Consider the following 27,875-nt stretch of genomic DNA (forward strand, 5'->3'; position numbering starts at 1 on the left):
GCCCCGGCCGACTGCTTCCTCCGCCGGCCCGGCCCCCGCCCCTCCTCCGCCGACCTGGTCCGCCCCCTCCACGGCCGGGCCCGGCCCCCTCCCTCTCCCCGGCGGCGCTCGCAGGCTCGCTCTTCCCTCTTCCCACACCGCCCTCAGCCGCTCCCTCCCCGCACTCTCGTCTGGAGAGGAATCGAGCACCGAGCGCATCGATAGCACTGCCCTCTGCGGCCGCCCGGCCCCGAACTCATCGGTGCTCTCGGAGCTCGATTTCCCTAGGCGGCGGCCGCGGCGGCGGAGGCACAGCGGCGGCGGCGGCGGCGGCGGCGGCGGCAGCGGTGGCGGCGGCGGCTCGGCCAGTACTCCCGGCCCCCGCCATTTCGGACGGGGAGAGAGCGCGGCGCAGGCACTGAAGGCGGCGGCGGGGGCCAGAGGCTCGGCGGCTCCCAGGTGCGGGAGAGAGGTACGGAGCGGACCACCCCTCCTGGCCCCTACCGGGGTCCCGACCCTCCTCTCCGGCGCCGGGTGGGGCCGGCGACGAGTGAATGAATTGGGGGTCCCCGGAGGAGCGGGGAGGGGGCGCGGGCGCGGGGCCCGGGCGGGCGGACGGGGTGGGGGGGGGGTCTGCCGGGGTAGACGCGGGGACGCGGCGACGCGGGGAATGAGGAATGGGCGGTGCGGGGCTGAGGAGGGTGAGGCTGGAGGCGGCCGCCGCTGGTGCTGCTTCCTGGACGGGGAACCCCTTCCTTCCTCCTCCCCGAGAGTCGCGGCTGGAGGCGGCCGGGGTGAAACTCGCGGGCCGGGCGGGCCGCCCCTCGGGGCGGTCGGGTGCGGTGGAGGTTACTCCCGCTGCGCTCCAGCCTCCCCTCCCCCTCGCCGTCCTTCCCTCTCCCTCTCTCTCCCTTCGCTCCCGCACCTCTTCCTCCCTTCCCAGCACCCGGCTGCCTCGGTTACTGCCTTCTGTGCTGCATCTCGCATCTCTAGGACGAGGGTATAAACTTCTCCCTCGAGCGCGGACTGGACGGCTTGTGGTCCTTTTTTCAGTGTGTAGGGGGATATATGAGTAATAGGGGAGGTCGCGTTTTGGAAGCGCAGAGGAAAGTGCTTAGAGACCACTGTTTGAGGTTATTGTGTTTGGAAAAAAATGCATCTGCAGCCGAGTTCCTGACTGCTCCCCTCCCCCATGTATGGGCTGTGACATTGCTGTGGCCACAAAGGAGGAGGTGGAGGTAGAGATGGTGGTGGAAGAACAGGTGGCCAACACCCTACAACATAAAGCCTGTACTTAGTGAAAAAGAAAAAGTTAATCCCAGAAGGTCTGTTTTGCTTTGTCAAGTTAAAACACACGCAGCAAACCCGCAGAGCAGAAGCAGGGCTTTTTCCTTGCTAGTTGAGTGTAGACAGCAATAGCTAGAATTGTATTTGAAGTTTAATTTGCCTGTTGTTGTCCTTTCCACCATCTCTTCTGTATTACCCTTATGCGTACATATTTGACCCCCATCCCAGGAGTTATTACCGTACTCCTAAACGGCTGTCACACAATTTTTTTTTTTAACTGACCTACCAGAGGAGTTGATTGTAGCAATCTGCCAGCCAACTGCCTGAAATACTCTTAGGCATGTGCATGTTGTAGTTGAAGTCCTCAAGTAGCCTTCTTAAATCTTGATATCCACCAAAATAAGGGGTTAAGAACAGAAAGGTATTTTCTAATTTTTTACACAATATACATGTTACATTTGTAATGGAAAAAATCATTCAAAAAGAAATCACAAAGGGAAAAAAGTCTGTTCATAATCATCTCAGAATCAACCTTGTGAGTGATGTCATTCTTAGGTGACTAAGGTCCAAAATGCTGACTCGGGCGTGTAATAGACTAGAGATGACAAATACGGTTGATAACAATACTGTTTACTTTAGACTGTATCCATCCACAGGCATTCTTGGTTTTAAGAGATAGTAGATGAAATGATAATTCATTTTGTTTTATGACAAAGTGAAAATTCTTTTCCTGAACAGACTGTCCTGTTCCCAGTTACACCGCTTGCTAGCTTTTGTAGCTTTTGTAGCTTTGGGTGAGGGGGCTCCTTCTGGCCTATTGATCTTCTCTGGGAGCCCAGTTCTCTCTAGTGGGTTTAAATGTTACTTGATTTTTGAAATCCAAGTCAAAGATTTTTTTCGGAAATAACCATTGTAAAGAAGTAGACCAGAAGGTGTGTGTCTTTCAGAATCCACACATGTATGTACAACTAAGCTCTAATCCAGTATTTGTCCACAGTCTCTTTTAGACTAGCAAACTTACTGGTCATAAGGATCTGGACCCCTTTACACTCTTAAAAGTTATTGAAGATCCCAATTTGGAGTGTGTCAATATTTAGCACAATAGAAATTAAAATTGAGAATTAAAAAAATATTAATTCATTGAAAAAAGAAATAATAAGCCCATTACTTGGTAACGGAAGTAGAATTTTTAATGAAAAGTAACTTTTCCAAAACAAACACAAAAATTGTGAGCAGAGTGGCATTGTTTTGCACTTTTGCAAATCTCTAATTATATGGTTTAGTAGACAGCTGGATCCTCACATCTGCTTCTGTATTCAATCTATTATCACACATCTGGAAAATTCTACTGTACACTTGTGAGCGAATAAGAGTGGAAAGGGTAAATCACATCATAGCATTATCGTGAAACCAGTTTTTGACCTCTTGGGCCCTCTCCCAAAGTCTTAGGAACCCTAATGGGTTCCTGGAACACATTTTGAGAGCTACTGTTCTGGGCTATCCAAATTTTATTGGAGGGGTGGGCTGGGCAGGGAACTAGAGGATACATTTTGGTGAGATTATCCTCACCTATCCCATTTGCTGTGGTCAATATTAGGAATGAAAAGGGGGAGCAAACAGGATGTGATACATGTTTGTGGTGGCCCTAGACAAGGCTAGGTGCCGCAGAGCAGGCCAGGGAGGAACTGTGATACGACGGTTGTCTGGCCTGTCTGCTCTCTGTGAGTAGGTTCAGGAATAGCGTGAAGAGGTAGTTAGTATGTTATCACTTGGAAAAACATATTACTTTTTGGGGGGTAGGGTGGTGAGGTGCCTATTGGGATAATTCTTGGTCTTCGGTAAATAGGATGCTGCATGTATATAGTGTTTATATACAATATCTGTACATTCATTAATTTTGAGCTACTTACCCTGTAATAAATTATTGTTCATTGACTGCCATTCTTTCTTCAGTTCACTACTTATTTGTAGTAATATCATGTAGTTATTGAGGGAAAGGAGATTAAAGTAAATAAATTCATTTTCATTTCAGAAAGTTTGAAACAGCTGACTAAAAAATTATTTTCTGTCTTGGCTCCGTTAACCTTACAAGTTGTCGATATTTATTGCTACTGTTGGGAGATGATGTATGAGAAGCAGAGAATAAAAGTCATGTGGATTACTGAGAAATACATCTTTTAAAAATACTCTCATTAAAAGTGTGCTTGTCTTTAAATATTATATAATTATATTTTTCTTGTGCAAAGTGCTCTTTTTCAGCACTGATATAGCATTATAGATTGTGATTGATGATCACATCATCTGTACTGAATAGTTAGTTAAAAATTCTCAAAGTTCTCTTAGTTTTTACACCGTTATTTTCCCAAGCAGATAATGTACAGATTAAAATGTTACCAGGTATCGTCCTTATCTGCTTTGGCATCTCAGTTTTTATTTTCCCAGTGTACTGTCCAGCTTTATTTGACAGTTCTCCCCCCACCCCCATCTGATTCTTGCTAACTGTCCAGGAGAACTACTATGATGATGCTTTTTAAAAGTTTTCTGTAGCTGTTGGCCCCAACAGAGGCACTCTGGCATATCCACTGTAACTCTTAGGGGCCCGAGTCGATGAGGAATACTGTAGCGATAGCTGTCAGCAAGTTTTGTGGGGGTGTGTCCTCAGGGTATAGAGCAGTGTGCTTGACACTTGTACTGAGTGAAGTCATGGCCTGCTCCTTCGAGAGCCATTACCTGCTGCCGAAGAGCAGACGGGCTCTTGAGATGGAGCCACCTGAATCCAAGGTAAAAGAACTATGTACTCCGAATGAGTTTTTCTCAAATGCTGATGGAGGAGTTTGTCAACGAAGTACAATTCATTACCAATACACATCTGTAGTCATCCGGAGTTTTGTCATTGAATTTTGTGAGGTATTTTGAAATAATGTTCCATATAAAGGTGAACTTGTGTTAAGAGGTATTGATAGAGTGTTTGGGTTATATTAATCTCACGTGTGGCACACGTTCTAATTGAGTCACATTTCCATTTTTGTCATAAGGCCTGCTGAAAATGACTGAATATAAACTTGTGGTAGTTGGAGCTGGTGGCGTAGGCAAGAGTGCCTTGACGATACAGCTAATTCAGAATCACTTTGTGGATGAATATGATCCTACGATAGAGGTAAATCTTGTTTTCATATGCATATTGATTTGTGCAGGCCCATCCTCTGGGTACAAAAAAAGGTTTTTCTGATCATTTTCTGTGACTACTCATCACAAGGTAGTTATACTGATAATACTTTTATTAAGTTATCTAAAATGTACTTGGATTTCAAGGCATTACTCTGATATATGAGACACCAGCCTGTTTTCTCTCAGGACAATAATACTATCTGTGACGTTCACTCCGTGTTAGTGTATGTGCATTTTGATTGGAAGTGTATTTCAGAGTTTTCTCACAGGGTGAAAATGTGAATTTACATCTTATCTGTAAGATGAGACATATCTAACAGTCTTTTTTTTTTTTAATGTGCCTATTTTTATGGGGTTTTGGTATTTTTTTTGGTATTTTGATGTCACATATAGAGTTGATTTATACTGGTGAAGTGTAATCATTTGATGATTGAATTAAAAACACTGAATTAGTAGTATTTTCATGTTTTCTCTTCACATTGAAGTAGTGGAGAACCTACAACTACCTGATGCATTTTAGAAAGCTCATTCTTTGCGTTTATGTATATGTATATCAGGTGATATGTAAGAATACCATCACCAGTCCTTACCTTTGCTTTACAGCCCTTTTTCAATTTATTCAAGACAATGTTAGAATTGTTTTTTATTACAAATTGATTAATGAATAATTTTCAGACTTTTTCAGTTTCATAAAAATGTACCAAAGGAATGGCCAACAGCAAAATGATAGAATAAAGGCCTAGCAGAGACCTTGAGACGTCACGTAGTATGTTTCCCACTGCCTTCTGGCAGCACTATACTCAGATGATCTCAAGCAGATAAGGATTTATTTAATCCCAAAGACCTGCAGGAGGGAATGGCACACAACTGTCCTTGTTAGCTAATTTCCAGAATGTAATTATTAGCATATTTCATGCATAATCTGAATCTTCCTGTGAAGTTTAACATAATATCAGCTCATCTTTGAAATAGATTTATGTTGTTAGATTATTTCTTAGACTTCTTTACCCCAGGGTAAGCGATCCTAATCCCTTAGCTTTTTTCTAGATCTGATATACCAGTTTTTTTAATCAGCTCTGAAAAATTTCCCATAACTTTCTCTGAGTCCCAAGCTGTAGGGTCTAGAATAGGTCAAAAATGCCCTGTTAAGGTATTGTGCTGTGTAATGTCTTAAAAAAACACCTTGACTGCACTTAGGTAGGTTCTGAGAGCGTTGTTGGCCTTGGGAAGATGTTTATGCAGTGTAGAACTTTGAGGATTGACAAGGAAATGTTCATAAGGAAATGTCAAATATTTCTGGTACTGGAGGGAAAAAAATGAAGAAATAACCCTTATTTACAAAGATCTGATTTAAACATAGAAGCAGCTTTCATTTGGCTTCCAAGTTTAATAATTTGCATTAGTAAAAGGGAAGAATCTAACTGAAGTGGACCACCTATGTAATAGTCTCTCTGTATTTCCTCTTGGCAAGTCAATTCAATGCTAATGGTTTTGTTTATTTTTTACTTTGAGGAGGATTAAATAGTTCACCTATTTCTGAAGCCAAGGTTACTCGTCATACTCCACCATTTAAATTGGAAGTAAAAGGACATTTTAACAGAATTTAAGTTAAGCATGGCAGTTTTCCTGGGATTCTGGAATATGATTTTGATTTTAGCAGAAGTGCCCTCCATCTTTTCTGAAAATCTGAAGAATTCCATTACACAGTTTCCTATCAGAGGTCAAGAATGATGTATAAGAATGTGATTTAAAAAAAAAGGTTAGGAAACCTTTTGGTCAAAATTGTTAAAGTGCAATATAAATTTTAAAGAAATAAAGCTAAAAGTCAATCCTTTATTTTGGGGGAAGGTAAAAAAAAGTTTATAAACTCAGACCCATTAACTCTGATTATGATTTCTGCCAAACCAGAAACTTGACCCAGGGAAGCATTGATTACCTGTGAACTTTGAAACTGACATTCCGTCACTAGTGTAGCCACCTGGGAAATGGTTATCAGAGATTGTCTCTTATCTCCCAAGTTACAGTGAGTCTCTGAGGGAACTGACACATTGAATTCTTGGTGTAGTTCAACTAGAAGAAAAGCAAGAGAATTTAGTAGTTTATTTTCATAAGTGGTTAAACAAAAATACTGACATGGCGTTTTTGTAAAAAGTTGAAGGGTTAGTGGGTATCACTACTGCTGTTAAGTTTCTGGTAGGTGAACAGTGTAGGTCAGAGAAAATAAGAGAGGCCATAGACTTTGCACATTTGGAGTTCTCATCAGTTTTTCTGCATTAAACAAATGGACAGAAGTTTAGGAAAAAATTTTAATTAACTAATACCATATTTTCTAGTGGTTTAGAATTTTCAGAGATTTATATTGGGTCGACCAAAAAGTTCGTTCGAGTTTTTCATGTTACAGAAAAACCCGAGTGAACTTTTTGGCCAACCCAAAACTGTGAGCCAGGTAAGGAAGGTGGTCATTGTTTCTTGCATTTTATCAATAAAAATGGTCTCTGAGAGGTTGTAACTTGCATAAGGATACTTAAGCTAGCAAGTGGTGGAATTTTAAGTTTTCTGAGACCAAGTTAAGTGGAATTTCCACTGCACCCTTGTATAGCTTTTTAAAAATGAAAAATTAGCCTTCAAGCTAAAAATATTTAGTGTTGGAGGCTGATTCAGATTATTAATATATCAAAATTTGAACTTAGCCTACTATCTAATGGCATCTTAATAGCAGAGATATGATATAGAATTAGGTATGACACGTAGATGGAGCATGTTTATATTTGCACATGATGATCACCTTTACTTCTGTTCTGAAAAGATTTTACCTTTATCTTTTATGAAGCCCACTGAAGAGTTCCAAGAGAGAACGAAATACCTTGTTAGTGGTGCAGGATTATTAAAAACTCAGTCCCCAAACACAGTACCAGGCTAGAAATAGTATATGTTTTTATAGTTTGGAGATCATGTTATTATAAAAACATGTTCTCTGAAATGTGTTTTCTAAGGTAAAATTTGGTGGAAGCAGAAAAACGGAAGTAGAGATCAGAACTGTCAGTTGGTCAGTTAGCAAATATCTAACAAGTATCTACTGGATACAATATAAAAATAGACATAGAAAGAAGTATTTTTTCCCAGTCTCCAATTCATTGACATCTGTATGCTTCTGTTAATGTGACATTTCTAATTCAGTCCAAGTATTATGCCTTTCTTTGATGAAACAGTTTTCTAGTCAGTAAGAAAGAATGGAGTCATAATTGGATTGATTTGTTCCATCTTTAGTGCTCTGAGCCGTGGAGTGTTTATTCACCAAGATGTATCAGTTTCTCTTTTAAAAATTTTTTCCTTGTTAATTATGGAATTGCTGATTAAGGTATTTAAATTATAGAGAGAAAATTTGTAATACGAAACCAGTATTGAAGAGTGGTGTAAGAAAAGCTCTGTTTAATATTGTAAGCTGTTATTTTTCTGTTTCTTTGGTTTTGTTTTTTAACATATGTATCAGTAGTTATTAACAAGGAATAGGTGGTGACTTTGCCCCTCGGGACATTTGGCTAAATCTGGAGGTGTTTTTGGATGTCACAGCTTGAAGAGGGGGCTGCTACTGGCCTCTGTAGTGGGCAGAGGCTGGGGTTCTGTTACTCCTCCTGCAGTGCACAGGAGGGCCCCCCAGAAAATAATCACGTGGTCCAGAATGTCAGCAGTGCTGAGGTTGAGACCCCAATACTATGCGTTACATATAGCTTTAAACGTCCTATAAATTGTGAGGCTCAACTCCCTGAATATCGTTTATGTTAGATTTTTAAACATAATATAGATTTAAACCTTACATTTTCTAAACTAACAATGTGTTATATTAGCTTACACTAGTGTTCTGTTAAAACATTCTGTTTTTAAAACAAGGTACAACACAGCAATTTTGTACATCCATTTCTCTTCAAGACTGTGGCCACTCTTCTCCCCCCTTTCAAGTGAGTGCCCTCTACTGGTCAACTTACTCGCTTTTATAATAAAAAATGAAATCCTAAGTTTGGATATTTTTTCTTTTTAAACTGTGGGTATAATCAATTTATAACTGTATAAATTTTATTTAAAAGACTTATTTTGTATAACTAATGTTTTAACAATCTAAAGTGTCAAAAAAATCTAAGTAACAGTTTTACTTTGCCAATGTTATTAAGATTACTGTGTGGACCAGTTAGACCTAACTAATTAAATATATGGGTGAATATTTTTGACTAAGAAAGGAAATGTGGCAATGTAGGAGAAAATAGGGTGGTGCCCTTGTTAGCACTGCTTGAGGTCACTGTGTCTGAGGGAATGAGAAGGGGCACTGTGGCTCTGTGAATTTCTTTTCAGGTACGCAGGAGGTACCTTACAGAGTTCAGAACTTAGTGATGTTTTACATGGGGTGTTAGGAAGGGCCTATTCGAAAGTGGCAAATTGTGAAAGTTCACATTCTGTAAATTTTTATAGGACTGTAGAATAGTTGAGAACGCCTGATTTTTAGAATAAACTAACACAAAATTCAGGCACTGTATTTAGGTCAATTTAAGAATAAGTATTTACTTAATAATAACTATTTATTGAGCCCTGAATGTTGAAAATTATTGGACACATTTTATTCTAACTTGGGTTTTTATAAATACAAAGCTTTAAAAACATGCAAATGAAAGTTGGCAATGGAAATAAATTAAAGGAAAAGAAAACTTTATCCTTTATCGTTTGGCGTCTCTTAAGAGTCTGGTTTAAGCAATGCAACTAATTTCTTAATTCCATAAAGGTTATTAGTGCCTACTCTGTACCATGCAGCCTTCCTACGGTCTAGAGATACACTGAGGAGCAAAAGGAACTGCATCACTGCCTTCATGGAGGTTATTAGCCTTAGATGTATATGGAGAGCAGTGTTTCTAGACAGTGATCCTAATTATATATAACTTAATTTAGAGGCTTTATGCTTTAGGAGGGCGATAGATTTCTTATATCTCTTAACTATATTGTCTCATAGTGCCTAGGTTTTTGGAACAGTTATATTATTGTGATCTTAATGTAATAAAATTAGAAATGGGTAGTAAAAACAAAATATTTGAGAGGATTAAGTAGGGCTATATTGCTTACCTTAGGTAATTTTTGAACTTCCTATTTTGAAAATTTCAAGCCTATGGAAAAGTAGTGAAAAATAGTACAGTGAATACCTCTTAACCTTTAAACTAGACATAGTTACTTTATGTGTGTGTGCCTGTGTATGTACACACACATACTTGAATACATATTATTTATTTTTGCTGCACTTTTTTAGAATAAGTTGCGCATGTTAGGACCCTTTACCTCTAAACACAGGGGTCTGGCCAAATACAGCCTGTGTCTGTTTCTGTTGAGTTTTATTGGGGCACAGCTGTGCTTGAGTGTTTACATGTTGTCTATGGCTGCTTTTGCACTACAGTGGCAGAGCTGAGTGGCTGCAACAGAGACCAAGTACTGTCTGTTTTTTACGGAACAAGTTTGCTGACCCTCTTCTAACAATAAGAATAATTCATTGTATAACTACAACGCAGTAACAAAATTTAGGAAATTCAACATTGATACAATGTTTTATCTAACATATAGTCCATGTTCAAATTTTATCAGTTCCCAGAATGTGCTCTCAGCAATTCTTTTTTTTTTTTTTCCTGATCCCAGGATCAAAAATCATGTGTCATGTCTCAAAATCTAGAACAGTTTCTCAGCTTTTCTTAGTCATTCGTGACAGTGGCACTTTTTGAAGAATTCAGGCCAGTTGTTTTGTAGAATGTCCTCTCCTTTAGTTTTGTCTGATTGTTTCCTCCTGGTCAGATTTGGATTAAACATTTTTGGTAGAAATACTATGTAAGTGATGTTATACCCTCCTTGGTGTATCACATCAGGAGGCACAAGATGCTGGCTTGTCCCATTATTGATGATGTTATGTTAACATTGGTTATTTGGTTAAGGTCATATCTATCAGTTGTCTCTCTGTAAAGGTATCTTTAGTTCTTTTATAATTAATGTGTACTCTGTGGGGAGATACTTTGAGACTATAAATATCCTGTTCTCCAACATATTTGCACCCAGTGGGATGTAGTAGCCACTGATAATTCTAACCAGAGCAAACTACCACCATAGTGACTGCAAAGTGGTAGGTAATCTAACTCTGTCATTATTTCTACATTTATTATTTGACATCTACCATAAGTAAGGTTTCTCTCTTTTCTCTTCCCTCTCCTTATTTATTTGGTTTGTCTTATTTGTATCCGTACAGACTCATGGATTCTTTTTTCATCTGATGTGTTAAAGTCTATTCTTGTCATTATTGATTTTGGTGCTCAAATATATTTTTGATTTGGCCAGTGGAATCCCTTTCAAGCTGGCCTCTGTATCTTTTGACACATCCCCATCAGTTTTTGAGCTCTTTCTTACTTTCTGGCACAGTGTATTCCAGGTTCCCTTTGTTCTTTCCCTGTCCCTACCCTGGATTCAGCCATTTGTCCAGAGAGCCCTAATTCCTTTTACTAGGGAATGATATTTAGAAATTAAGTCCTGGATGTTAGGTGGTGTCGCTACTGGAGTGTCACTGCTTCTAGACCCTTTTCAACAGACAGAGCTAAGCAGTAGATTTTATTTAAAAATCATGAGTTCATTCTTCCTCCATGTCTTCTTTCTCCCATGATGAGTACACTGGTTCTACCTTGTGTAAGTTTTAATGTTAAACATTAGACAGCTATTGAAATAAAAATGATAATGTCAATCAACACAGATTGAATAATTTAACATTAGGTTAGCTTTTTTATTTGTGGAATTGGGATTAAATATTTTTCTCCATTGAGAGAAAAGTAGGAATCCTTTTCATTTTCAAAGTATTCTCTTTTTTTTTGCGGTACGCGGGCCTCTCACTGTTGTCGCCTCTCCCGTTGCGGAGCACAGGCTCTGGGACGCGCAGGCTCAGCGGCTGTGGCTCACGGGCCCAGCTGCTCCACGGCATGTGGGATCTTCCCAGACCGGGGCACGAACCCATGTACCCTGCATTGGCAGGCGGACTCTCAACCACTGCGCCACCAGGGAAGCCCTCAAAGTATTCTTAAACCATTTGGGAAAAGATTGAGCTGTTTAGCTACATAAAGACGAAAACACCTTTAACAAAAATCCAAGACAAATGGAAACCTGGGAAAACTACTTGCATCATCTGTCAATCAGGAAGCTCTCCTGTATTTGAATTAGAAAAAAGCAAACATCCAAATAGGAAAAAAAAGGCATATAAATAGCCAACCTATCCACACTCATACAAAAAGTGCTGTCGAAACATATTAAAAGATACTTCATTAATGTAGAAATGCAAGTTCAAACAATAAATAACATCTTTTATTTTCACGTTGGCTAAGATTAAAATGATAACAGGCTTGGAAAGGCATGGAAAATGTGTACTCTTTATGCTGTAGTGAGAGTATACCTTCTTATAAACTTTCTGGAGGCCATCAGTTTGGCAGTATTTATCAAAATGGAAACTACATGTTCTTTGACCAATTGATTCCACTTACAGAAATTTATCTGAAAGATTCAGTTGGATAAGTGTTTAAGATGTATACCCAGGAGTGTTATTGCAGTGTTGTTTATAATTTTTAAAAGTGGAAATAATCTACACATCTACCAGTAGGGAATAGGTGAGGTAAGTTATGGTATCTTTGTACAAATTATATTATACAGTTTTCAGAAAGGATTAGGTAGATCTATATGTACTGACATTGAAAAACTGTCCATTATGTAAGAGAAGCTGTATCGTAGCACTTTGTGTAGAGTATGAGTCTGTTTATTTAAAAACAATGTGAATATGTACTAAAATATGGTAGGACGTATGCCAAACTCTGTAGTGTTTTTTTGTTTGTTTGTTTTTCGGTACACGGGCCTCTCACTTTTGTGGCCTCTCCCGTTGCGGAGCACAGGCTCTGGACGCGCAGGCTCAGCGGCCATGACTCACGGGCCCAGCCGCTCTGCGGCATGTGGGATCTTCCCGGACCGGGGCACGAACCCGCGTCCCCTGCATCGGCAGGCGGACTCTCAACCACTGCGCCACCAGGGAAGCCCTGTAGTGTTTTTGTTTTTTAAAAAATGAGCATATACTGTTTGAGAGGGAAAAATAAATACTAATTTTTGAGGGAGAGAAGTCACTAGAGTATTAGATACCATCAGATTACTTCATATTTACTTTCTTCCCCCCTTTTTAAAACCTCAACAAATTGGATAATACAGATGTATTACAGATAAAGAGGTACAGTTAAAGGAATTGGTATTAGGCCAATTAAAGAACAGCTGAGAGATACAATAATTCAAAATATGAAAATTATATTGACATCTGTAATTATTAAGATTGGATCCATGATTGATCCAGCCTCACATTCTGACCTTGGCATCAAGTGATAATTTATGGGAGAATGCCACATGACTTCAACAGGTTACAGATGTAGGCTTATAATATCCTTATTTTCAAAATCTGTTATGCAAATTTTCTTTGAGTTTATTCAGATTTTATCTCTTGGACATAGTACACATTTTATTCTCTCTAGTCCTAAGCTAAGATTCAGCATTCGTATAATTTCAAATGTCCATTATTTAGTAAAGAAGTCTTTGTTTTCTTTATCCTTACTTCTAATCAATGTCTTAACCAAAAATTCCGTCATGAGACAGAAGGTGTCAAGCTCTTTTAACACCCTTACTCCCTAATCAGTACAGAAATCCTTCATAAACCTCAGAGTTTTACTCTTTTTCCCTGGAGCTTGTCCAGCTCCATTATATTTATTTTGAAATACAGTGAGTGGTTTTGGAAAAAGTAGTCCAAATGTAGATGTCCAGTGATTCTTATAAGGGCAAGATACTGCTGTTGCTATACAGTTCCTAGTAGCCAGTGGCCTGCCCCCTACCCTTTGGGCCTGTAATAGCATGTACAATGTAAAATATGAAATAACACAGTTAACTTTTTAGAGCACTTTTTCCTGGTCTTTAATCCTAACCTGTATACAGAGTCCTCTTCATTATTATTTACCCACTTTTACAGCAAAAGAAACAATAGCTTAGAGTAGACTAGAGGTTAAGTAGTTTGCCCATACTCACACCGCAAGTAAGTGGGGTTCTGCAGGTGACATAGATTGAAGATTCAGGAGTGTATCTTTAGCCTAGATTTCAGCCCTGAGCATCAGCCCTATATATCAAAGCTGCCTGCAGGTGATAGCACCAGAGCAACCCACGAACATATGGAATTCAACATGCCCCAAATTGAACTCATTTTCCTGTCCCCTTCCCATTATGTTCCCATCTCTAAACAATAAGCTCTGCCATTTTAAAAAAATTGAGATATAATTCACATAACATAAAATTCATCCTCTAAAGTGTACAGTTAGGTAGGTTTTAGTATATTCACAAAGTTATGCAACCATCACCCCATCTAATTCTGTCACATTTTTATCACCCCATACCAATTAGCAGTCACTCCCCAATCCCTTCTGCCAGCCCCTGGCAACCATTAATCTACTTTCTGTCTCTGTGGATTTGCCTGTTCTGAATATTTCATGTAATTGAAATCATACAATATGTAGCCTTTTGTGTCTGGCTTCTTTCATGTAGGATAATATTTTCAAGGTTCATCTATGTTGTCACATGTTTAAATACTTCATTCCTTTTTATGGCTGAATAATACTCTCTTGTATGGATATTTGTTTATGTATTCATCAGTTGATGGGCATTTGGATTGTTTCCTCTTTTTGGCCATTTTGAATGATGCTGCTGTAAACATTGCTGTAAGTGATGTATGAGGGTTGTTCTGTCAGTTTTACCCGTTAAGTATTTCTCAAAACTGTTTAATCTTCTCCGTCTTACTGCTTTTGCTGCCTTAGTTCAGGTTCTGTCATTTCTTTTATTTATTTTATTTTTGGCTGCGTGGGATCTTCCTTGCTGCGCATGGGCTTTCTCTACTTTCGGCGAGCGGGCGCTGCTCTTTGTTGCAGTGTGCGGGCTTCTCACTGTGGTGGCTTCTCTTGTTGCGGAGCTCGGGCTCTAGGTGCGCGGGCTTCAGTAGTTGTGGCTCGTGGGCTTTAGAGCGCAGGCTCAGTAGTTGTGGCGCACGGGCTTAGTGGCTCCAAGGCATGTGGGATCTTCCCGGACCAGGGCTCGAACCCGTGTCCCCTGCATTGGCAGGCAGGTTCTTAACCACTGTGCCACCAGGGCCAGGTTCTGTAATTTCTTGTAAAAGTTTCCTAAACTCATCTCCCAGCCTCTAGTCTGGTCTCATTTGTCATAATAATGCTAACAGTGGACATTGTTGATCTGATCGTCCCTCCTACTTAAAAATCTTTTAGTGATTTAGTATAAGGTGAAGTTCAGAACTTCTTAAGATGGCATATTAGACCCTCCATAAGCTGGCCTCTGCTTGATGGTGCAGTTTCAGTTCTACTTACCTATAATCCCTCTAAGCTAAAATTGTGTTGAACTTCTTGGTTCCATGTATTCAACATGCTGTTTCCTGGTTTTGTGCATTCTCTTTGCTCCTTCCTGCCTGGAGTGGCCCTCCTGTCTTTCTTAATTCATACAAGCAAAGTTGATGTCTTCTCCTGTTTGTCACCATTGTACTTTGTTCTCCATAAGGTGTTGCATTTATTTCATTGTGTTTAAATTACTTGTTTACATTCATATCTCTTCCACCAGACCTAGCTCTTTGAGGTTAGAAACTATAATGCCTGGCACAGTATATGACATCCAGAAGATTTTTACTAAGTGTTCCTGTGATGCAAGGGAGAATAGAGTAGGTAGGTGGGAATGAACTAACAAATAAGCCTGTGCTTATATATCCCCAATTCCTTGTTTCTTCCCTATTATAATTCTAACATACTGGGCTATTGTACATGTTTTTAGCTGTCTTTGAGAACTAGCTGTGTACAACAACTTTTGATGGTTTGTAACCAATAGTGTAACACATCATTCTGTGATAGATTCAAATAATCTTGTAGAAGAGTAACAAAATATTTGAGCATTAAGAGGGTAAAAGTAAGTTTTTTCCTATAGGTGTTATTTAGCAGTACATAAAAAATACTTACAATAACACATTAAGAAAATCTTACAAACATTTCAAAAGTAAATCCTCAAATAATACTTCAGCTGACATTTCCAGCAGTCCTGTTCATATTTACAAGAGCATCTGATGGAATCAGCAGCATGAAGATGGATATTAAATGGGATAAGGCTTGTAATATGCTTATCACAATATCCAGCATATAAATAAGGGCTCAGTAAATGTTGGCTGTCATAATTACTATTAATAGTAATATGGTTACTTTTAGTAAAAGGTCCTAATTTCTTTAGTTGTTTGTTTGTTTGTTTGTTTTACTATACTATGTCTTCCCATGACAGGATTAACTTTAACTGCCTGAGTTGGAAAACTAAATTGAATATGTTGACATATGAACATACTGAGTAACTTGGTTACTGTTAATTATAATAGAAAAATGACAAAATGATGTCCTGGTCAGTGAGTGTATCTCATTCTCGAAAGATATAGTCTTAACTTTCGAAGTCCTCCATTGGGTCTGCAGATGAGTTTCTGTACATAAAACAACACTTGAAGGCATGTTAATAAATTGGAAAACACTTAAAAAATTAAGCCAGTACAAAAAAGACAAAAATTCCAAATGGGCAAAGGACACAGGTAATGGGAATAAATATGAAAAAGAAAAACTATGTAACATTATTAGTCCTCAAAGAAATAGATATTAAAACAATAGGATTTTTGGTCTAACAAGCTGACAAAAATAAAAATATGAAACCTATTGTTGAGTGAGTGGTGATGGAATGGGTACACCCTTAATGCCGTATGGAAAAGTAATACCATAAGCGTCATGTGCGCCCCAAACCAGGTTTTCCCTGTCTTAACATTCTGCCACATTTGCTTTAGATCCTTTTTTCTTTTTCAAGATATAAAACTTAATACAGTTAAAGGCCTCCGTGTTTTCTGTAAGCTTATTCTCTTCCCTCCCCAAAATGTGTAAAAATCTCTATATATTTTGTTTATATTTTGACATTAATAGTAATTAAAATTTTTAATATTATATAAAACTTGCTTGGATACATTTATTAAAATACTTTTAATGTATAATTTAAAATTTACAGCTTCATTGTTTTAATATAATTTATAATATCTTACACTTGTGTTTATTTTTACAGTGTCTGCATATATTTACATTGAATGGGTTTATTCATTTCTTCAACAGACAGTACTGATTACCTGCTGTGTTTAAGACTGACACACAGGGTGCATAGTGGTGAGCAAAACAGATGTGAGCCCTACCATCATGGAGTTTAAAGCCAAGTAGGGGGTATAGACTTGAACAATTACACGTAAATACATAGTTACAAATTACAATAGGATCACCAGCTGCTATGTGGAGAACAGACTAGGAAGCAGTTGCAGGAGATTGCATGAGACAGTCACATTGGACTAGGGTGATGGTGGTGAGTGCTTGGATTTGGAGTATGTTTTGAAAATAGATAAATGGCATAAGATTGTGGGTATTAAGCGCCTATGTAATTTTTTTTTATGGTATGATGATTTAGGATGCCATGTTAAGTATATCTCCATTTTAGCTATCGTTTTAAAAAAATAAACCATAGTTTCTTAGCATCTCTTACCAGAAGTGGCATTACTGTGTCAAAGGCTATGAACATTGGTATGGCTCTTGATAAGTAATGTACTTGCTTTCCAAAAGGATTGTACCTGTTACTGTATCACCAGAAATGCTTGACTTCTATGTTTAACTTTTGCCAGCATAGTGTATTTCATTTAGAAAAGTTTTTTTTTTTTGCGGTACGCGGGCCTCTCACTGCTGTGGCCTCTCCCGTTGCGGAGCACAGGCTCCGGACGCGCAGGCTCAGCGGCCGTGGCTCCGCGGCATGTGGGATCTTCCCGGACAGGGGCACGAACCTGTGTACCCTGCATCGGCAGGCGGACTCTCAACCACTGCGCCACCAGGGAAGCCCTAGAAAAGTTTTGGTTTTTTTTTTTCCTACTACTTCAGTAAATTAAAATAGTACTTTAGTTGGGAGTAAAGGGAAATCTATGGAATAACTTTCCTTCATTTAATATTTTATTATGTTGAGTTAGTTTTTAAGTGGCTTTCTTTTATCCTAGTTTCCAAAGGATGTTAGTAACCTATGTATCTGATCTAAAAGTGTATTCTGTTTGAAAGGCTGGAAATAATACTAATTAAAAATGTAAAGTCTTGATTCTTTTCTTGCTGTCTTTAACTAGTTTCATTGTGGAATTTATGTGGTTTTAAACTGGTTAGGCTTTGATAACCTGTACTTTCTCAGTGATGATTTTTTTTTTAAATATAAAAGGAATAATATATGTTGAGAGTACTTTAGATTTGTGGTAAGGTATTAGCTTAGAGCAGGGGTTGGCAAAATGTAAAGGGTCAATTGGGTCTTTGTCACATAATCTTTGTTGTTGCTGTTTTTTAAACAACCATTTAAAAACTGTTCTTGGCTCACAGACCATACAAAAACAGGTGGGCAGGATTTGGCCTGTGGGCCACAGTTTGCTGTACCCTTATTTAGGCTCTCATGTTGGGAAAGATTCTACATTGATGCATACATTTTTTTCTACTTCCATATACTTTTTTTCTTCTGGCTAAACAAAATCTTTAGTACTTACATATCATTTTTGTTGTGCTTGCTGTCTGCTTTGTCTTAAAACCTGTCATTTCTTTTCAGATCAGATCTCACCATTTAACACTTTAGTTCTTAAGTTTTTATCAAGTTGCACTGCCTTTTTATATAGCTCAGTGACTAATTATGCTTCTAAGGATGACTGTAGTTAAAATTGGGGGCTTCCCTGGTGGCGCAATGGTTAAGAATCCGCCTGCCAATGCGGGGGACATGGGTTTGAGCCCTGGTCCGGGAAGATCCCACATGCCATGGAGCAACTAAGCCCGTGCGCCACAACTACTGAGCCTGCGCTCTAGAGCCCGTGAGCCACAGCTACTGAAGCCCGTGAGCCACAGCTACTGAAGCCCGTGCGCCTAGAGCCCGTGCTCCACAACAAGAGAAGCCACTGCAATGAGAAGTGCGTGCACCACAACGAAGAGCAGCCCCTGCTCGCCATAACTAGAGAAAGCCTGTGCACAGCAACAGAGACCCAGTACAGCCAAAAATAAATAAATAAAATAAGTAAATTTATTAAAAAAAAAAAGAAATGCAAATAAATAAATAAATAAAATTAACTTGGGAAATACTGAATTTTTAACCTAAACTTGTTATTTGTAATCAGCGTATTCTTCCTCATTGTTTATAGGCACGTTGTAGATTACGTTTTTTCAATAACAGAATGTGACTCAGAATTTTGCTTTCAATATCTTTGGGGTTTAGAAGGGAAAAGTTAATAGGAATGAATAGGGACTTCTTTCCCAGTTTTCAGTCCCTTTGATGGAGTGTTCATCATGGGAACATGCTATGAAATGCATGCAGAAACTACTAATATTTCACAGTGTATACTTTTGAAACACAAAGTGTTTGAAAATTTTTTAAATGGGAGTTCACTGAGGTATACATCTTAGAGGCGATACCTGTGGGCACATGTGCGTAATCCTCCAGCCACACCTTAGGTATAGATTTGTGTGGCTCCAGAAGCTAGTCTTTAATTTCATTGTTGATAGAAAATTTTAAAGATTAAAGAAACCATTAACCATAAGGTTAACTTCAGCTAGTACTGGTAAGTGAAGAATGCGAGGTGACAGCAGTAGGTGAGGAAAAGTCTTTCGTCTGTTTCACATGTGCCGTAGCCACGCCTGGGTAATGAATGGACTGACTCCAAGAAACTGTACTTTGCTCTCAATTCCTGCTCTTTCATTCTACTCCAAAAACAATGGTTTTCAATTTATAATATACGGGAGTACTTTCAAGGATCAATAGTTAATTAAAGGAATAGGCTAAAATAAAATGTCAACCAAATGTTCAAATCTTTAGTCAAGAGCTTCTTGTTTAGAAAATTAAATATCCATCCTTTTTTTTCTGACTGTTGAGATAATTGGTTTTTATTATAGAAAATTTGGAAAATACAGTTTACTTTAAACGATAAGCATGAGATCATTCTAATATGGTAATCTTTCACACTTTTTAAAATTAAAAGGCAAAGAAAGAAATACATTTAAAATAATATCTATTACCACAAAAAACGGTAAGCAAGAGCTCAATTATTTTTTAGATTAATTATCTCCATCAGAGACATACCCTTTGTTAACATTTTGATGTACATACCACCACAAGTTTTTTAATATATGTACATACAAGATACATTTATACAGATGTGCAGAGATATTTTATTGGGATCATGCTACATGTGTATCTTTGTATTCTCCTTATGCTGTGAACAGTTTTCAAACACTTTTCCAAAAACATGATTTTCCATGACCATTTTTTTAATGATAGATTGGTCCGTGAAGTAATTCATGAACTAAGGGTGGAACAATAAGAAACAGTGTCCTTGGGCTTATACTTTATACCCATTATTAGCCCTGCCTCTGACTCCATGACTTCACCTTGCACCAGCCCTTTTCCTTATTTTTTGAAGCCTATTTTGGCAGACAGTATGTGAAATCTTTTAGGCGTGAGTATTAATCAAAAGTCAGAGGAAAATAAGATTTTCATTTCAAGATTCAGTTATGTCACCTACCTTCTTTCCTTTACACCATCTTGGAGTTGCATGGTCTCTAAGATATCCATCTCTTTCTCTCTCCTTCAACGACTCCCTCTCTTTTTACTAGAGGTCTCACAGAATTTGCAGACAGAACAATCATTCTCTTTAGCATTATCATAGTATCTATCTGGCTGTTAAATATTGTTCCTAGGACTGCAGAAATGGATTAAATAAGGGCACTAAAATTCTCCGTATTGACCATTCTCTTATGTATTCCTTTGACTATAAATAAAATAGATGCATGACACTTCCGTAAGTTGCTTGATTTTTCTTGCCACCTAAATCATCCAGAATAATAGGAGTTGGTAGAGCTATCCCATTTTGTAAAAATTATTTTTCTTTACAGAGAATTTGGGTTTTTTTGTTATTAATCTATGCACTTGCATTGTTGAATCTCTGTGTAACACCTTTTTTAAAAAAAAAAAACCTTTTTTTAAACTGTGGTAAGATACACATAAAATTTATCATTGCCTTTTTTTTTTTTTTGCGGTACGCGGGCCTCTCACTGTTGTGGCCTCTCCCGTTGCGGAGCACAGGCTCTGGACGCGCAGGCTTAGTGGCCATGGCTCACGGGCCCAGCCGCTCCGCGGCATGTGGGATCTTCCCGGACTGGGGCACGAACCCGTGTCCCCTGCATCGGCAGGCAGACTCCCAACCACTGCGCCACCAGGGAAGCCCTATCATTGCCATTTTCAAGTGTACAGTTTAGTGGCATTAAGTAAGTTCACAATATTGGACAACCATTAGCTCTGTCTGTTTCCAGAACTTTTTCATCATCCCAAACTGAAACTCTGTGTCCATTAAACAACAATTCTCCAACTCCCCTCTCCTCAGCCCCAGGTAACCGCTATTTTATTTTTTGTCTCGGTGACTTTACCTATTCTAGGTATCTCAGTATAAGTGGAATCACAGAATGTTTGTCTTGTTGTGTCAGACTTATTTCACTTAGCATAATGTTTTCAAGGTTCATCCATGTTGTGGACTGTATCATTTCATTCCTTTTTATGGCTGAACAATATTCTACTGCGTATGTGCGTGCCCCCCCCATTTTGTTTATCCATTCATCTGTTTAATGAACACTTGGGTTGCTTCTACATTTTAGCTATTATAAATAATGGTTCTCTGACCATTGGCATACAAGTGTCTGAGTTTCTGCTTTCGGTTTATATACCTAGGAATGGAATTGCTGGATCCAGTTTCCTCTGCACCCTCACTGTCACTTGTTATTTTCCTTTTTTTAAAAAAAATAGTCAACCTAATGGATGTGAAGTTGTAGCTCATTGTGGTTTTGATTTGCAATTCCTGAATGATGTTGAGCATCTTTTCATGTGCTTATTGGCCATTTGTGTATTTTCTTTGGAGACCTGTCTATTCTTGTACTTTGTCCAACTTTGAATTGGGTTGTTTTTTGGTTCTTAAGTTGTGTCTAACACCTTTTTAGAAGTAAAAGGTGCACTGTAATAACCCAGACTGTGTTTCTCCCTTCTCAGGATTCCTACAGAAAACAAGTAGTAATTGATGGAGAAACCTGTCTCTTGGATATTCTCGACACAGCAGGTCAAGAGGAGTACAGTGCAATGAGGGACCAGTACATGAGGACTGGGGAGGGCTTTCTTTGTGTATTTGCCATAAATAATACTAAATCATTTGAAGATATTCACCATTATAGGTGGGTTTAAGTTGAATAAAATAAGTTGACATTGAGGAGTAATTTTATCTTCCATTTATTGAGTCTTTGCTAACTGCCATGCACAAATTTGCACAAATTAGATTTTAAAATAATTTTTGTTAGGTAGGTAATATCCCTGATTTACAAGTGAAATTCTTAAGGATTAGAGCAGTTGAGCAACTTGTTCCAGATCACCTAGTAGTAGTGCTAGAATTGGAAGGTAGGCCTGGTTGAGAAACAAGGCTTTAAGCTAAATCCATCATAAAAATGAAAACCATGAACGAAAATGTGAAAAGGCAATTGAGATGGCACCACGCAAATAGCCTTAAAAATAACTCTTGTAGTGTAGAATTTCTTGGAATCAGATAAATGTTGGCCTTAGATAATTAAGGAAAAATCACAACTCTGAAGTTACAAGATTGAAGTATTAGAGCAATACAGTTTTTAAAGAATCTCGACAAATTTGCATAAAAGTGACTACTTTTATTAAAATGTTCCTATAGAAATCAAAATCTTTCCACTTGGTGCTCTCTTTTTTAAGAATGAAGGTAAAGCATTATGTTAATGTTGTAACTCATATTTTTATAAAAACATTATATGTGTACATTTAACAACGTATATAGTATATGTTTCTAAGATTATAATTTTAAAAATTAGTCCTTGCACTTTTTTGGCCTAGAATTTTTCAATATTTCTGTTTTATTGTAACCTACCTGCATATGAACCTACTAGATTGTAGTTTTACTATATTTCTAGGTATTTGATCTTTTAAGAGACATAGAAGTTCTCTGTTTAGGATAGAGAAAAATAACTAGGAGGAGGAGAAAGGAAAATTTGGTGTAATGGGAACTAGGAATTACATTAAAAGTCTTTTAACCATATTTTATGAGACAAAGTTATAAATAGTTTTTGAAAGATTTTTGTTACTAATTCCTCTGATGTAACTTTTTTTTTCCTCCCCAGAGAACAAATAAAAAGAGTTAAAGACTCTGAAGATGTACCTATGGTTCTAGTAGGAAATAAATGTGATTTGCCTTCTAGAACAGTAGACACAAAACAGGCTCAGGACTTAGCAAGAAGTTACGGAATTCCTTTTATTGAAACATCTGCAAAGACAAGACAGGTAAGTAAAATTGTAATAAATACAAATCTGTTCTCTCAAACTATATCAAGTGATTTTAATCATTAATCACTATTTACTAATATATATTCTAATAATGTCATTTTGGGAGCAGGAGGGCATGAATATTAATAAATGTACATACCTGATAGCATAACTGTTACATCAGTTGATGTAATTTATCAATTTTCTTCCATTATAGTAAAATAGGAAATATAACAATATTTACTTGGTAAATGTTCTCTTAAGGATATGAGAGGGCAGCACTTCTTATTCCAGTGTCCTGTTATCTTTGGCTTTGGCTTTTTTCTACGTTGAACAGTTCAGCACATGTTATAGTCAGGATTCGAGAAACGTGGGAATTTTATTTTTTACTGTTTTATTTATAAAGTCAAAGAACAGGGAAACAAATTTTGAGTTTCCTATTTTTGAAGTGCTTTTAAGAGTATTATGTCATATGTTTCTAGATTAAATTTTGTTGTATTTGAAGAATTTTACTTAGGTAGAATTTTTTTAAAGGATATATTTTTCAGGAAAGCTTTTATTAAAGCAAGAGAATATTTGGAAAGTAAATAGAAATTCTCAGTTATTCATTTACTGTGTTCTGAGAAAAAAATAACACCAGATTGATCCTGAATTTTGTTTCAGAAACTATTTTAAAAGTAACTGTTTCTCTAGGTAAAATAAAATAATTGATATTATTTAGCCTTATTTCTATGAAATAAGAGTTTAACATATAGAAAAAATGAATTCCTAGAAAGGGAAATATAAGGTTATGATGGAATATTAATATGTTCCATACAAGATGAACATTTGTTTGGGGCCTTGTCTGGTTATTTGTACCTATGAGCCCAGAAAACCAATTTCATGGAATTTAACTTTATAATGCTAGAAGTTAAGAAGAGTGATGAACAACTTATTACATGGTTAAACTTATAAAAACACCTTCTAGACCTTTCACTGAATTTTGTAACGGGGTAAAAATTTAAAAGTAAACCATCATTCAGCTAGTGTATATGTCTGTTTCCCTAGTGGAAGATCATACCTACCACTTTCTGGTTGTACAAATTTGGTACACAGTGAAAAAAACAATGAATTCTGTTTTAAGTCTTTGTTTTGGGATTAAAAGCTGAATTAGAATAGTTTTTGACCATAATACAGATGATCTTATTCTAAAACCTGATTTATAAGTTAAAGAAATACTTGGTGTATACATTACTTCACTTTACTTTGGAGGAATTAAGATTTCATTCATGTCATTCCCAGGTCCCAAAGACTGGGAAGAGGTTTGGTTTTTGTCTTCTTTGTTGGTCCTCTCTGACCGTACTCCTTGATTTCCCTTGGGAGGTACTCAGAAAACATGATTATAATATTATAACTTCTTTTTCCCATTTTTGTATGAAACATTTTCAGATATAAAATTGAAGGAATCTTATGGAAAACATTTGCAAACCTACTACCTAGATTATACTATTAACATGTATTAGTTGTAACTTTTAAAGTATACATTTTAGACTAGTGGACACATTAGTTTACACTGTACAAAGAAAAGAAAAACTCTAAGACTTTGCCTGATGTTGTAAAGGGTTGCAAATAAAGCAGTGCTTCTCATACTTTAATATGCACAAGAATCAACTGGGCTTCTTACTCAAATCCAGATTCTAATTCTGAATTAGAATTAGGGTCTAGGTTGGAACCTGTGATTCTGCATTTTTACAAGCTCTCGGGTGATGCTGACTTTGGTACATGGACCACATTTGGAGTAGAAAGGTAATAAAGGACAGTAAGAGGAAGTCTGGTTATTTCTGCAGTGTTGCCCTCCACTCTCATTTGATAAGAGCCTAAAATAATAGCTCTGTCGTCTTTCCTTGTTGTATGGTTCCTATCTCAGAAGTACTGTTGATTCTTAAGTGTTTGACATTAATGCTTTAATATACCACAGCATTCATAACTAATCTAGAAAACTACCTAGTTTCCTTTTAAATAGATTTTTAGGTTTTATACTGGTTTGGGGGGGGCGGTTGGGGGGTGTTGGATAGGGAAGGGGATGTAGTGTGTGTGATACCAAATGGATTAACCTAAATATGCTTTGTAGACATTTTTATGGATCATCCAGAAAAAATATACAGTGATATAAAGGAATACTTGTACTTTATTTCTTAACCTTCTAGCACTCAGCTTTTCTTATATTTATGTCCTGTTTTATTGATATCGTTATGTAATTTATGTTGCTAAACTATAACTTAGACATTTAGTTTCCTAGATACTTGATTTCTCTTTATTACATGGACTTGTTGATTTGCCTTTCAAAAGTTTATTCATCTTTCTCTGTTGAAATTAATTTGACATTTGCATGCTTTTAGAAGACTTTAAAGAATTATTCCAAGTAACTGAGAAAATAAAATATGTAAATTTTCATAACTTTTAATTTACCTCCAGTTTTTGTGAAAATTTAAAGCCCTATTTTCTGCAGAGTGTTTTGTTACTCATCTGCTATTACTTATTTATTATTTGAACAAAATGAATATGCATATCCTTGTTGTATTTTATCAGCAGCTACTCGCTTCATGCCCTAAGTTTTGGTCTTGAGCACGAACCTAAAACACAAACAACAAAAATTATATTCAGACATTCATTTAGAACTTTCATAGATATAAGTCAGGGGCTGGCAAACTTTTTCTGCAAAGGGCCAGATGATAAATATTTTAGGCTTTGTGGGCCACAGGTGGTATCAGTTGCATTTTTTTTTTCTTACAACCCTTTAAAAAAGGGAAAATCACTCAGCTTGTGGGCAGTACAAAAATATAGGCTGTGGCTGCATTGGGTTTGTGGGTTGTAGTGTGCTGACCAACTTGTAGTGTGCTGACCATTGATTCTCTGGGGAAACTGTATTCTTTGGCTAGACATAAGAAGTTAGGTCAGACTTTCAACTTAAATTTTACAAGCTAACATTAGGAATTTTAAAGTAAAATTTATTCTGTGAAAGAGAAAGAGGAATTTTACTCTAGTCTTTTTACAGGTAAGGGTTGTAGACTATATATTTTACCAAGTTAATTACTTTCTTATTTTAAAAAGCCCATTTTATGGCTAGAATACAGTGAATTTTATATATATATATATATATTTTTTTTTTTTTTTTTTTTTTTTTTTTTTTGCGGTATGCGGGCCTCTTACTGTCGTGGCCTCTCCCGTTGCGGACGCGCAGGCTCAGCGGCCATGGCTCACGGGCCCAGCCGCTCCGCGGCATGTGGGATCTTCCTGGACCGGGGCACGAACCCACGTCCCCTGCATCGGCAGGCGGACTCCCAACCACTACGCCACCAGGGAAGCCCTGAATTATATTTTTAACTATCATTTTAGTCCACATCTGAAAGGCCATAGTAGTTTTTATTTTCTGCAAGTATGCTGTATGTGGTCCCTGTGTTCCTAGTGTATAAAGGCTGCTACCTAGGTCACATCTATCTGGGCAGTTAGTAATTGACATATTTTTCTGGCCTCTTTGGGCAGTGTATGGCTGTGTTTGCAAAGGCTGTTGAAACCAAAACGTTGACACCGTGGTAATCAGCTGTGTGTTTTCCAGTCTGCTAAAATCAAAAGTGGGGATCATTCAGTAAAGCAGATGACAAAAGCAGAATTCTCTGAGTATCTGCTACTCCTGATTCAGCTTGTTTGCTTTCTGGAGGTCTCAATTTGAGCATAATGTGAAAATTTGTTTTACGAACTTAAAAATGTTGAGTATTTAATTTTCCGGGTTTTGTTGTTAATTTCTAGATACTTAAATTTAGTTGTTAGAAGACCTCCATTAAAGAAAGCTTATCATCAAATTATTTTAACAAAGCAAACCAAACAAAAAAACTTTGTGCCATATTTCTCTGTTTAATAATAGTTGGGTTTCTGTACATAAGATCAGTAATTTGAACTTTGCTTTTTATGAGTTAAAACTAGACAAAGCAAGTACTGAGCACCTGCTGTGCACCAATGCATAGTATAGCCTCCCAAGTAGTAGTATTGATGCATTTCAGTAGTTCCTGAGGTGGGCTGTTGTTTGGCAAGGTTTCTTTCCAATTCAGTGATGCAAAGTTGCTTTTTAGAATACATCTTGTTCGTCCCGTTCCTCTCCCCCAAGAAGGGCTAGTATTTAGTATTCTTGCATCTGCCTATAGTTAGGGTATTTGAGGTGTTATTTATTTCACTGAAAGAGCTTTTGCACATAATAAACTATTCAACTAGAACAAGTACTTGTTTAAAATTAAATCGCGTAGTGAAAGCATTATAGGCACCGGGATACAGAATGATGCTGTTAACAGTTCTTTCTCCTGTATTGAAGTGCTCTATTTCCATAGTCTCACAGTACATTTTCAGATAATGGCTGAGCTCCTGATTTAAAAAAAGTTACAAATGTATCTTTACAAACTTACTTTAAAATTTACATATATAAACACATGCACTGTTGTTTTTACATGTACTTTTGTTTCAGTTGTTCTTAAAGTTTAGTAAGTGACATCTGAAAATGAGTATATGTGGCAACAAGCTGTATGCCCAAGAATAAATCATTGCGTGCCAGTTAAGACCTTAGCAGCTAGCCACAGTAGGTATTAAACATCTGTTTCGGCTGTACTTAATCTTTTAAAATTACCTACAAATTTTGGAATATGAAACCAGTGTTCTGTGCCAGTGGTTTAAGGTATATACAAGGATCAATAATGTTCTCTTCATGTCCGTATGACTTTAAAGCATATTATCAAGAAATAAGTAATTAAGTCTGAGAAAATACGGTAAATAACTGATTCTTTAAAATCTAATTTAAATTTCCTATTAGTAAAAATGAGAAATGAAAAAAGTCACTCTGGAATAACTATCTTTCAGTGTTGTTAATTATCTTAGCCTCCGAGGTCCTGATACTGAATTCTTGGTGGTGGGTA

At 37.5% G+C, this 27,875-nt stretch overlaps 1 protein-coding gene across 3 annotated transcripts in view; it reads left to right on the forward strand.

Moving 5' to 3' along the window:
* Positions 1 to 276: 276 nt before the first annotated feature.
* The window catches only part of KRAS (KRAS proto-oncogene, GTPase), a 38,756-nt gene continuing 11,157 nt past the window's right edge, over positions 277 to 27,875 (forward strand). The window contains exons 1-4 of one of the 3 annotated variants that reach the window (XM_033866990.2): positions 277 to 451; positions 4,302 to 4,423; positions 21,655 to 21,833; positions 22,797 to 22,956. In XM_033866990.2, the coding sequence (XP_033722881.1) occupies positions 4,313 to 4,423; positions 21,655 to 21,833; positions 22,797 to 22,956 (450 nt within the window). In that variant the 5' untranslated portion in view covers positions 277 to 451; positions 4,302 to 4,312. The remainder of the gene's footprint in view (positions 452 to 4,301; positions 4,424 to 21,654; positions 21,834 to 22,796; positions 22,957 to 27,875) is intronic. The other 2 variants (XM_033866991.2, XM_019936382.2) reach the window with 2 other exon arrangements.

Source organism: Tursiops truncatus, chromosome 11, assembly GCF_011762595.2.
Source record: "Tursiops truncatus isolate mTurTru1 chromosome 11, mTurTru1.mat.Y, whole genome shotgun sequence".
In the NCBI taxonomy this organism is placed as follows: domain Eukaryota; kingdom Metazoa; phylum Chordata; class Mammalia; order Artiodactyla; family Delphinidae; genus Tursiops; species Tursiops truncatus.